Genomic DNA, 13381 nt, shown 5'->3' on the forward strand with positions numbered 1-13381 from the left:
AGTTTCACTATGCATTACAACAGTCTGTGTGCTGATTAACATTTCTGAAATAAATATTCTGTGAAATACGCGTTAGGCAGAAGAAAGCCGATTTATGACATCTACTAATATAGCGGCAGAGGACTGTTATTTTGTAGAACGAACTGAAGACGACGTCACTGGCTCAGATTTGATTGACCAATCGGCTGAAAGGGGCGTGTAATGACCGCCCACATGTGGAAAACGAGTTTTGAAGTCGTGTTTCCGTTTTCTATCCGTGACCCGAAAAAACGAAAATCGAGTCAAAATCTCGTTTTTTCCGTTTTTTTAACAAACGAAAAAACGGGAAACGACCGTTTTCTCGTTTCTGCGTATTTCGTTTCAAATTGGAAAACAAACTATCAAAACGTACACGGACCATAAAGAGAGAATATTTTTGGAGTGCCAAAAAAATAAATAAATAAATAAATAAAGACATATTTAGTGATGGCCGTTTTCAAAAAACACACTTTCAGGAAGCTTCGGAGCATAATGAATCAGTGTGTCGAATCTTCTGTTCGGAGTGCCAAAGTCACGTGATTTCAGCCGTTGGCAGTTTGACACGCGATCTGAATCATGATTCGATACACTGATTCATTTATGCTCAGAAGCTTCCTGAAGCAGTGTTTTGAAATCGGCCATCACTAAATAAGGCGTTATTTTGTTTTTTTAGCACATTAAAAAAATATTCTCGTCGCTTTATAATTTTAATATTGAACCACTGTGCCTCACAGAGCCATCGGATTTCAACTAAAATATCTTAATTTGTGTTCCGAAGATTAACGAAGGTCTTAAGGGTCTGGAACGGCATGAGGCGATGAGGGTAACTAAAAATGACAGAAATTTCATTTTTGGGTGAACTAACCCTTTAAGAATTTCCGTTCCACCTTTAATTTCTTTTTGGAACAATATTGTCTGATAAGCTAAACTGGAATAAAGTTTGGGCTTTACTGCAAAAATTCTTTCTCATAAATAGAATAAAATAAAGTATACTTTAAACTACTACTGCTGCTTTACTAGTACGATACTGCTTTAATCGCTTATATAAATATCTATATATATGTGGTTTGTCTAGCTATAGGATGGCAGCACCTTTCCGCGAGGAATTGCGGGTCTCTCAAATTTGGGGACGTGGCAAGACGTACCCAATAAGACAATTCACTAGGCGCACAACGGATGCGAGCGACGCATCAACCGATTTTGTAGTCTCTTGCGCTGATTGGTTTCCCGTTGCGCTGTGGCCAATTAAAAGAGAGTGCGATGAGTCAGCGCATTTTTAAACAACGGTTTCCGTTACATCCGGGGTTTGTCGTGCTGAAGTGGCCCAATGACAGTGGACGGACTTCACTGTTCCCGCTGTGATTGGATCGCATCGTTGCTCTCGTCCGAAAAACGGTGTGGCACAGGGGTGTGCAGATTAAACCAAAGACCCTGTATTGTGTCTGAGAATCTCGGCCTCGTACAAAATCTAGGTATGTTTGTATTTTTATACGTCTTTGTTTGTACTATAGAAATATTGTTGACCGTTGCTTTGCCTGACCGTGTACGTTGTAATGACGACTCACTTAAAGGGACAGTTAGTATTGAATATTAAAGGGATAGTTTACCCCAAAATTAAAATTATGTTATGATTTACTTACCCTAAATGTCTTTCTTTCATCTGTGGAAAACTAATTTAGAATGATAAAAGGCTGACGGCCCCAGTAACCATTCGCTTTCATTGCATTTTTTCCATACAATAAAAGTGAATGGTGACCGAGACTGCCATAATATCTTATATGTGCCGAAAGGTAACTTACTGGCCTAATAATTTTTGTTAACGTATTGGTTGACCATTAATACAGAGCTTTTGGATTTGTTTGTCTAAGACCAAAATATCATAAATGTTTCTTATATTACTGTGCCTACCAAAGTCCCAGTGAAGCTGTTTATGCAGTTAACAGATTTATTTCTGGTGTGACTAATCTCTGATTGAGACTGAAGTTATTTAAAGGCATGCAGGTTATTGTGATAGCATTATTATTTATTATTGCAGTATTACTTTCATTTAGATCTGCGACCCATTTTCAAGCTTAGACCACCACACTGATCTTTTTTTTTGTGCTACTTTTGTTGATGTGTCTGGGACACTTATCTTGGCTGTGTTACTTGTCATTTTTATTACACCTTTTCGTTTTTCCCCCTTCTCTGGAAACACATTTTTGTCAACAAGTGTTTCCTGTCAAAGGTTCCGCCTGATATTTTGCAAGTCAGGATGGTTCTCTTCCCCCTGCTACTCACATTTAACTACCGTTCAAAGGTTTGGGGTCAATATATATATATATATATATATATATATATATATATATATATATATATATATATATATATAATCCTTTTATTCAACAAGGACAAATTAAATTGTCTAGAAGTGACAGAAGTCCTTTGTAGAATTATAAATGTCTTTACTATTTCAAATATATTCTGTTCTTTTTAACTTTCTATTCATAAGAGAATCCTGAAAAAAAGGGATCATGATTTCCACAAACACTACATCAGCATATAAGAATGATTTCTGGGAGATCATGTGACACTGAAGGCTGGAGCAGTGGCTGCTAAAAAGTCAGCTTTGTCACCACATGTATAGATGACATTTTCAAATATATTAAAATAGAAAACACAGTTCTTTAAAATTGTAATAATATTTAGCAATATTAACTGTATTTTTTGACACCATAAATGCAGCCTTGGTCAGCTTAAGAGACTTCTCTTAACTTTTGAACAGTAGTGTCGCACTTCTTACTCAAACATACCCAGTGTTTGCATTCACTGATTCAAACAGACATTGTTAACTCATGAAATTATATTTGCACTGTGGTTTATGTAAACATAACCACACTAGAAATTCTCGTGGCCTGTATTATTTTTATATTTGGGACATATATATGCTAATATTTGCTCTCTCTTTCTTCAGAGCTTACATGATGAAGATGGAGATTAGGCCTCTGTTGATGTGCTTTGCTCTGTGTGTGGTTTATGCCACCAGCAAACCCACAGAGAAGAAAGACCGTGTCCACCATGAAACGCCACTGAGCAGCAAAGAGCATGACGATGGCGCAAACTTTGACTATGACCATGATGCATTCCTTGGGGAAGAGGAAGCCAAGACTTTTGATGACCTGACCCCGGAGGAAAGCAAGAATAGGCTTGGGTAAGGATTGTGCTGAGTGTTAAGGGGCATTTAGCAGAGATTTGCAGCAACAGAATGAGTGGAAGTCATTAATTATCCAGCAGCATATGTGACTGTGCAAAAAAATAATTAACCCATTTGTGCCCAAATTTTTCAGAATGATTTCATGCATATAGTCCTGTTAATAGTGTCCTATGTGAACATGTTCTGCATTTATTTTCCTCAGGTTTTTTTTTTTTTTTTTTCTTAAAAAACTTATTTGAATGTGTGGCAACTATAGGTGCTGGTGGGCAAATATGTTGTATGCACCCCTTCAATGTAAAATTTGAATAGGAGGAGAAAATTTGGTATCTAACTCAAATTAACTGCTTTCAACAGATCAATCAAAGTGGGAGAACATTCAGTGTGAACCCAAAAAAAGCTGCATATAGCTTATAATCTCTCAAACAACAAATCCATTAGTCTTAAAGTGGTGGAACATAGTGCAGAACAAAGTCCAGCCATTAAGTTGTGAATCAAAAAAGTTAAATTACATCGTTTGTTAGAAAAAATTACTCCTATATGTGATCCTGGACCACAAAACCAGTCAGAAGTCGCACGGGTATATTTGTAGCAATAGCCAACAATACATTGTATGAGTCAAAATGACCGATTTTTTTTTTTTGTTTTGTTGTTTTTTTTATAGTAAAAATCATTAGGATGGACCATGAAGATATTTTGTAAATATTTTGTAAATTTTCTACTGTAAATACACAAAAAAAATATTTTTGTTATACATAGTTAAGGACTTCATTTGGACAACTTTAAGGCAATTTACTCAATATTTCGATTGTTTTGCACCTTAAAATTGCAGATTTTCAAATAGTTGAGTCTCGGCCAAATGCCCTATGTTAACAAACCATACATCAATGGAAAGCTTATATATATTCAGCTTTCAGATGATGTATAAATCTGATTTTGTAGATATGGCAACAAAAAATACTTTATATTAACATGAAAATTACTGTTCTTTGGGAGGGTTTGCCTTCAAAATGCTTCCTAGAAGTAGGGGTAGGAAGTTGACAGCCTCATGTCATAGGAAGGAAGTGAATACCTTTTTATTTGTTCTTGAAATCCTTTATTTTGTTGTTTTCTTGCATGTCATTGAGACATGGAAAACATCTAAAAAAAAAATACTTACAAAAGGAAAATGACAACCATACACTGCGGCAACTATAGTTGCTGGTGGGCTAAAATGGCTTGAGAGGAGGATGCATTCTTATAGTTAATTCATCTGTTTGCCTTTCAGTAAAATTGTGGATAAGATTGATGCAGACGAGGATGGTTTTGTCACAGAGGCCGAGCTGAAAGCATGGATCAAAAAGGCTCAAAAGAAGTACATCTATGACAATGTGGAAAGGCAGTGGAAGGATTTTGACATGAATAATGATGGCATGATCTCTTGGGATGAATATAAGAATGTCACATACGGAACATACCTTGGTAAAAATGCAGTCTTTTTTTTTTATGAACAAGCTTAAAGGATCGGTTGCCCAAAAATAACAGTTTGGTAGCACTTTATTTTACAAACCTGTTTCGCATACTTGTAGTAATGACAATTACTGGGTACTAACCCTGAAACCGTAACTTAACCCATGTAGTTACCCTACATTATTCAGTACTTTTGTGTGTAAGTACACTGTAAGTACATTGAAAGAGCAAGTACTGTCAAATAAAGTGCAACCAACAATTCTGTCATAATTTTCATCAGCACATGTAATTCCAAACATGAATGAATTTCTTTCTGCCGTGGAACACAAAAGAAGATGTTTTTAAAAATGTTGTCATATAATGAAAGTCAACGGCGTCGAATGTTTTAGAGACCATACTGACTTTCATTATATGTATAAAAACAGCTGAAACATTCTTCAAAATATCTTCTTTTGTGTTCTATAGAAGAAAGAAAGTCATACAGATTTGAAACGGCATGAGTGAGTAAATGATGACAGAATTATTGAGCAGTATTGCAAAAATGAGCATTTTAATAATAATTTGTGCTGTCTGTGTTTTTTCTAGATGATCCTGAACCTGATGATGGCTACAACTACAAGCAGATGATGGCCAGAGATGAACGACGCTTTAAAATGGCTGATGGAAATGGAGACCACATCGCTGACAAAGAGGAGTTCACTGCCTTCCTGCATCCTGAGGAGTATGAACATATGAAGGACATTGTTGTGTTGGTGGGTCTTTTACTATTATGTCGGTTCTAAGTTATTGTGAAACCTGTTCGCATCCCTTTTTACTTCTGTAATCTGATGTACACCACCGTTCAAAGGTTTGGGGTTGGTAAGATTTTTTAATGTTTGCTCACCAAGGCTGCATTTGTCAGTAAAAATGTGAATGTCGTGAAATATTACTACAACTTAAAATGAGTGGAAATATTTTGTGGAGACTGATAAACTTTTTGTCTGTATTTTTTGGTGAATAGAGAGTTCAGAAGTACAGAGCCCCGCACATGACGGCACATGTGGGCAAAAATAATAACACATTAACAATTCGTTCTAACGTTTTAGTAAATTTTGGCCTCGATTTATTAAATCTTTCCCTCGTTTGACTTAACCAAAAAAAGGGAACCAATTATTATAACATGGCCATGATTTAGTAAAATGAGGGAACAAATTATTAAATCGTGCAAACAATTTACTTAAAATGAGGGAACAAATTAGTAGAATATGCTGACATATAAGTAAGTCCTGGAAACGAATTGTTAATTTCTTTCGCCAAGTCATGTGCACCGATCCTTACAAAAGAACAGCTTTAATTTGAAATCTTTTGTAACATTTTAAATGTCTTCATTGCCACTTTTGATCAATTTAATGCATCCTTACTGAATAAAAGTATTTATTTCTTTAAAAAAAAAAAAAAACTTTGAATGGTATTGTAATTGTGAGTGAAATGGGTAATTCAATGAGAAAATGTAAGGTGTGGCATAATTTTATCCATTGGGAATTGATTGGATCATAAAAGTGAGTGTTACATTCCAGAATGGATCTTGGTTGTTGGGGTTTAAAAATAAAAATACTGCTGACGTTAATTAGAAATTAAAACAACAAACTTTTTTTTTTCTTCCTAATCATGTGCATTGATGAATTTTGCAAACTAAGACCCAGCACATGTATGAATGAACCTAATGGGCTCTGCTTAGGATGTTTTAAATGTAATTTTCTCTAACCCCCTTTTCACTGATTTTTCTCCTTCAATTTTATTATTAGGAAACTATGGAGGATATTGATAAGAATGGTGATGGTTTTATTGACCTGGAGGAGTATATTGGTGAGTAAAAAATAGTCTTATGTATGATATTTGAAACCGTCTTCCACAGCTTTCACAGCTTAAAATCGGTTGAATTTGTTTGAATATCAGGCGACATGTACAACCATGAGGATGAAATGGACGAGCCAGAATGGGTGTCGACAGAGCGAGAGCAGTTTTCGGAGTTTAGAGACAAGAACAAGGATGGAAAGATGGACAAAGAGGAGACTATGGACTGGATCCTACCGGCCGACTACGACCATGCAGAAGCCGAAGCAAAGCATTTGGTGTACGAGTCTGACACAAACAAGGTAAGCCGACCATACAAACCTTTTGGCAGCTTTTGTAACGTTATAACTGAAATCATTTTAACTGAGTCTGTCACACTGTTGTTTTTGTGTTTTTTCAGGATGGCAAACTCACCAAAGAGGAAATAATCAACAAGTACGATTTGTTTGTTGGAAGTCAAGCGACTGACTTTGGGGAGGCGTTAGTTCGACATGATGAGTTTTAACTCTTTTTTTTCTAGTATAATAGAAAATTACTTTTGAACGTGTTTTTGGTAAAAGAATATAATTTATTTTATATTGCTTCATCATAATGCAACACTAATTCCTCAGATTTAGTTCACTTTATAGATTGTTTTCTCTTTTTGCACATGGACATGCATTCACAACATGCTTTCTTTTTTTGTTTTTGTTTTATTTTTTTTTATTGTAAAATGTGTTATCGGTGTTTGTTTGATCCGTCTTTGAAATCGTGGTCCATGTACAGCATTTTTATCATTTCGATAACTGTTGATATTTGTTTTTTAATGAGAAGCGGTTTATTCAGAGCTAGATTAAAGGCAATTTTATACAAGCTACTGATCTATGATCAGCTCCCCTTGCTGTTCACAGTCCTGTTCATTAGCATACTAGAAGTACTAAAAGCTCTCAAAATGGTTTCTTCCGTAGGGTTTATACAAATAGGTATAAAATATATATATATATTCACACATTTATGTGAATATGTATATAGTTTTATACTTGTAATCTCACATTTCTTTCCTGTGTGTACTTGTCTTGGCACAAACATTGATTATAGGATGATTAGGATCCTCTTTGTTTCTCTCTAAAAGCAATATGCTGTTTTCTTTGTATATTTATTTAGGGGAAAAAATCTTCATTCACGCATTCCCATGAATTTCTATCATTTGTGAACTTTAATGAAACATTCATCTGTCATTGTGCCTTTCACTGAATTTTCTTTTTGATTTGGGTCTTCAGTTGGAGCTATATGTCTAAAACTTCAAATATTTTTGGTTCATAGGGTCCAATCGAACACATTGCTGAATAGTTTGTTGCTTTCAATATCATTGTTTGAAATACACTATAAATTATATGATGTTTGCAACAAATTTGCTGTTACAAATGTAACATTAGTCCATTAATGCATTTTTTTTTTTTGTTCTATATAAAATGTTTTAGCACCCAAGGTTTTCAGGTGACTTCCTTCAAATGGTGCTGTTTTAGCTCAACAGATTGTATGTTGAAAACAACAAATTGTCAATAAATAATTATGACTGATTATCTTTTTTTAGTAATTACTTTCTGCCTGTCATTTTGTTTGAGATTCCAAAAATAGAAGAAATAGAAAATATTGTTTAAAAAAATTAATGAAATATTTTATGTATATTACACAGTAGTAGCCAAAAGTGATGTCCAGATGGGATATTTGCACAATATATGTTTTTAATGACATTTCAGTTGAAGAATTTGAAATGCTGAGCATGAACACTTGTGTGCAACTTTGTTGCATTGTGTTTGGGATCGAGAAAATACAGATTTGCTCTCCAGGCAGATCCTCCATACTTGGCTACATTGTGTTCAGCAGGATTCCTAAGTATTGGTCTATTTTCAAAGTGCCAGCAACTACATTCTTCCAAAACCTACTATAGACATGCTGCATCAATACCAATATGTTTCCCCTGCCAATTGGCGCCATTTGGTATTAAAACACTCCAGTTGTCCCCTACGAACATACCTGACACCTTTCAAGATGAAAGCACCATTTAGACCAGTCTGCAACATGATTATAAACAGCTGAATATTTGTATATTTTTGTAGCTATCGAAATAAAAATGCATATATTTGGACTTTAATTGACCTGTGAACGTCTGGGTATCTGTGTGGAGGGAAAAAACATTCCACTAGAGGGCGTATGTTTGACATTAAAAGATTTGATTATGGTTGAATCTATTTTTTCAAGTGAACTGAACCCTAAACTTTAGCTGAGTTGTGAAAACCAAAAAAATATTTAGTGTGTTAACTTAAATCTCTGGTAGATGTTGAATGAACTCAAAAATAATAGTTAAACTTTTGGCACATTTTGAGTAAAAGCTACTTTCCATTATAAGTTAGTTATACTGTTTACAGTGTACACAACTTCTCAATCCAGCCTCTTCTAGTTGTTGGCTTACAGTTCAAGATGAAATTGGAGGTCTTTAGAAGCTGTTTTGAAGTGGTGATTTTCATCCTCTGGTCAAAATGTTGATTAGTCTTCATTGAGCCACAGCACTTTACATTCTGCATGAGATTTCACTGTACTTTGAAATAATTCTGTGGACATTTTGACCATTCACATACCGCACATGAGCAATATCCATAACTTATTGATCAGATTTAGCCATTTCAACAATATACTCCTTGGTTGCAGAGAACAGCTCCTTCTATCTGGCCATTTTCATTGAAACCAATAAAATAATAATAGCTAGTTTGGTATAACCACTTTGCCAAAATGATGTCCAAACAATATGGTATGTTTCATTGCGTCATGACAAATTATATTGTCATATATATATATATATATATATATATATAGCTGAAATGAACAGCTGAAATAATTAAAAAAAATATCAACATGTTCAAAACTGTCATCCTTGATTGATTTGTTGATTTTAGTATTTCAGGAAATGGGATAAAGACTATTTCAGTTGATTAATAGAAACCAACAGGTAGAGGGAAAGAATGCATCAAACAATATAAATCTTTATTAATTCTAAAAACAGCGAACATGTACAAATTCATGCACACTGTATGTCTAATTAATACAGAACATGTACAGAGGTAATATAGATTCATATAGAGATCCGACATCATGAAGCCATGAGATTGGACAGGAGCTGTCAGTCATGATTTGTTACCTGCAAACTTCCAATGAAATGTTCCTCGGCTGCAAACAAGCGGATGGACTTGGATAATTCCTTGTGATCTTATATATCTTGGCTAAGCCAGCCAGAAAGCTGGTGCCTTCGTAAGTTCTTTAGAGGAGAGTAAACCGCTTAGTTACATTCTGCTCTTTTGTCGAAATGAACACTTTTGATTGGTATGGGGTTTTAGAAAATTCTCAATGCTTAGTTTCCTTCAGCTGTCATTGTGATTGAATAAAAACGCCACTACAATGTATTGTGCCTAATGGGTCAGTCAAAGAGCATTTTAAAAACAAAATCAGGAATTTCCATTTTCAGTTTGCACAAGTCCATTCACACGAGAGGATGTCTCATATAATTCTCTCTCTCTTTTTTTTAGATTTTCTTTTGCGAGATGAAAATTAAATTTATTATTATCAATGCATAATGCACTGTTTAAATAGCAGTGTTTTCATTACAAAAAATAAATAAAAGACGTATTTGAAGATGTACTGCACAAGAAGGATGGTAGGATATCGTGCCTGGTTTGGCCATCCAGCGGGCTGTGTCTTCGAGACAAAGGGGCTCCCTTGGCTCTTGACAATGTGTAAAGGTATGGGATTTGAACAATCAGGGGGAGGATAACAGGAAAACAGGTCCAGACAAGATGTAAATGTGGTGTGGAATAATTTATGCGGCCACGGAAGAGGTTTCGGTCTTGCTGGAAACCTCTGAGGCCTCATCAATCTTCTTGCCAAATACCGTCTCCATGATGCAGGCATGGAACTGGAATATAAAATGGAAGATTAGTGTTTGTCTGCATGTGCATAGTTATTATTCAACACACTTGTGTTGTTCATCTCACCTGTTTGTTCATGAAGGCGTAGATTAGGGGATTGTATACACAGGAGCTCTTTGAGAATAAAGCGGGGATGGCGACCAGACGGTAATCCTTGTTTGCATCGTCAGCATAGCCAAAGTATATGGCAGATATGGCATAAGGGCCATAGCAAACCAAAAAAGAGCCAACCATTACAATAATCATCCTGGACACTTCCTTCTCGGCCTTCTGGGTAGAGGCTGACTCAGCCTGCTGGGCTGCAACCTATGGGTCAATTTCATTTTATAGCTTTTGAAATATCCATGTTTATTTTGATGAAGCATTCACACATATTCTGAAAGATATTGAGATTTAGTAATTTAGTAGAGATTTAGTATACATACTATATATATTATATATAGTTATACTATAGTTATAGTCATATGTATATTTTAAAAAATACATTTAGTGTCCTACTCCATGTGTGCATTAAATTATCATTTTAAAACAATATTACATTATTAAGTTTATCAATTTTTAATTCTTAAAAAATAATATTCTTAATCCTTATCTGATTGGACAGAGCCATGGAAAACTAGTAATAGTAATTAATAACATCATAATACCTCATAGGAAGGCCATGGTACTTTTAAACACTTTTTGTTTATTAAAAAATATTTCTCTGTGATATTATTTTTGCAAGTGTGAGCTCTATAAAAATAAATTACTTTAAAAATCAGTTTCTGACTGTAAAAGAACGGAAGAGGATTAGGGCCAAGCAATAATAAAAAAATAAAACCATCTCGAGATTAAAGTTAAATTTCGAGAAAAAAAGTCAAAATAAAATGTTGAGAATAAACTCGTTAAATTACGAGAAAAAAATTGTTAAATTTCGAGAAAAAAGTTGAGATAAAATGTTGAGAATAAAGTCATTAAATTACGAGAAAAAACTCGTTAAATTTCGAGAAAAAAGTCAAGATAAAATGTTGAGAATAAAGTCATTAAATTACGAGAAAAAAAAGTCGTTAGATTATGAGAACAAATTCGTTAAATTATGAGAAAGAAAGTCAAGATAAAATGTTGAGAATAAAGTCATTAAATTATGAATTTGTTCTCATAATTTAACGACTTTTTTCTCGTAATTTAATGACTTTATTCTCATAATTTAATGAGTTTATTCTCAACATTTTATCTCGACTTTTTTCTCGAAATTTAACGACATTTTTCTCATAATTTAACTAATTTGTTCTCATAATTTGACAACCTTTTTCTCGTAATTTAATGACTTTATTCTGAACATTTTATCTTGACTTTTTTCTCATAATCTAACGACTTTTTTTTTCTTGCAATTTAACGAGTTTATTCTCAACATTTTATCTCGACCTTTTTCTCGAAATTTAACGAGTTTTTTCTCGAAATTTAACAACTTTAATCTCAAAATGGTTTTATTTTTTTATTATTGCTTGGCCCTAATCCTCTTCTGTAGTAAAAGTAATGGGGGGAATAAATTGAATTTTTTTGGCCAGAAAGTTTGGGATACATGAAAAAAAAAAAAATTGGCAGTTTGCAAAATTAAAAATTTATTTTGTTCTGCATTGCTTTGGAAGCAAAGGACCCTGATCGGCTATATCTATTTAAGCATGGCCAGAATTTGAAAATCAGAAGCAAAATAAATAATTATTAAATGCTTAATAATAACATATTAATCATAAATAAACCACAAATATAGCCTGGATATGCAATAAATAAATATTCATTAAAACAATTATTAATCTACAAATCTTTACCAATTTCTGTCTACAAGAGTTTGTTAAAAGCAAAGAGTTGGGACACTCACAGCACGCAGGGCACCCAGGAGCTGTGAGTAAGAGAAGACGATGATGGTAATTGGCAAGATGAAGCAGGTGACCATGAGGAAGTAAGTGTAGCTCTCTGTATTGTACTCCTCGCTTTTTGTGTACCAGTCAGGTCCGCAGGAGGTGCCGAGGCCCTCTGGAATGTATCTGTAAATTAAAATGTAAATAAAATCAATCTTTAATATTATGAGTGCGTGTTTCCAAACATCTCACCAAGAATATTTCCTTCACCTGCTCCATCCCCAGAAAGGAGGAGTGGCACAGCCGATACCCATGACCCAGGTGAACGCCACAGCTGCGAGGGCCTGGCTTTGCCCAAACTTGAAGCTTCCGAAGGGTTTGCAGATGACCACATATCTCTCGAAAGCCAGAACAGCAAGGGACCATCCCGTCACAAGACCTGTGAAAACAAAAAATCATCAGCACACCAATCTGAATGTAATGCCTACTGTTCAAACTTTTAGACTCTTACCAGCAATCGATCCCATTGCGCATTCCATCGCACATAACGTAGGACCGAAGAAAAAATAACCTCTAAGAGCCGAGAGGAATACTTGGCTTACAGAGAATGTGTCGAAAATGAAGCCTGCTAGGGAGACGTTCACTAGGATGTAGTTGAGAGGCTGTCGGAGCTTCTTGTACTTCATTGTAACGAAGAGGACAATGGCATTCAGAGGGGTGCCCACAAAAAATACGAAGCCCATGAAAGCTGCCTGCAGGTAGAAAGCCCACTTGGGGGCCAGGTGGTACTGTGGGCCCTCGAAGGGGCTGATTTTGGAAAGGTTTCCAAACTGAAAGGCCCACGCGTCCATGGTTGCGCCGTTAGAGGCCTTGTCCTAACACAGTGTCCTGGTGGAGTCTATGAGCAGCCTAACTGACGAATGCGGACCAGATAGCCTTTTATAAAATCCTCAAAGTCTTGCCTGGTGTGAAAAGTTGTGGATGAAGAGGAAGATCATCCTCTGGGTGATCTTCCGGACATGTTGCCGGGATAATCCGCCCTGTCCATGCGAATTACATTCAACGCTTCCGTGGAATCTCTAAGCACATGATTA

The 13381-nt window shown here is 35.2% G+C and overlaps 2 protein-coding genes across 2 annotated transcripts; one reads left to right on the plus strand and one right to left on the minus strand.

Moving 5' to 3' along the window:
• The first annotated feature begins 1315 nt into the window (after nucleotides 1-1315).
• Nucleotides 1316-8623, plus strand: calua (calumenin a). Its single transcript, XM_067391002.1, has 7 exons — nucleotides 1316-1490; nucleotides 2972-3208; nucleotides 4476-4669; nucleotides 5243-5409; nucleotides 6442-6502; nucleotides 6593-6792; nucleotides 6891-8623. The coding sequence occupies exons 2-7, from the start codon at nucleotides 2979-2981 to the stop codon at nucleotides 6993-6995; spliced, it is 957 nt and encodes a 318-aa protein (XP_067247103.1). The 5' UTR covers nucleotides 1316-1490; nucleotides 2972-2978; the 3' UTR covers nucleotides 6996-8623.
• A 1028-nt stretch (nucleotides 8624-9651) lies between these two features.
• Nucleotides 9652-13138, minus strand: opn1sw1 (opsin 1 (cone pigments), short-wave-sensitive 1). The gene is made up of 5 exons (XM_067391811.1): nucleotides 12799-13138; nucleotides 12558-12726; nucleotides 12308-12473; nucleotides 10516-10755; nucleotides 9652-10436 (listed from the first exon to the last, which is right to left on the minus strand). Exons 1-5 carry the CDS (start codon nucleotides 13136-13138, stop codon nucleotides 10341-10343), a joined length of 1011 nt encoding a protein of 336 aa, XP_067247912.1. The 3' UTR covers nucleotides 9652-10340.
• Between the last annotated feature and the right edge of the window lie 243 nt (nucleotides 13139-13381).

The sequence above is a fragment of the Chanodichthys erythropterus genome, chromosome 8 (assembly GCF_024489055.1).
Source record: "Chanodichthys erythropterus isolate Z2021 chromosome 8, ASM2448905v1, whole genome shotgun sequence".
NCBI classification, from domain to species: Eukaryota; Metazoa; Chordata; class Actinopteri; order Cypriniformes; family Xenocyprididae; genus Chanodichthys; species Chanodichthys erythropterus.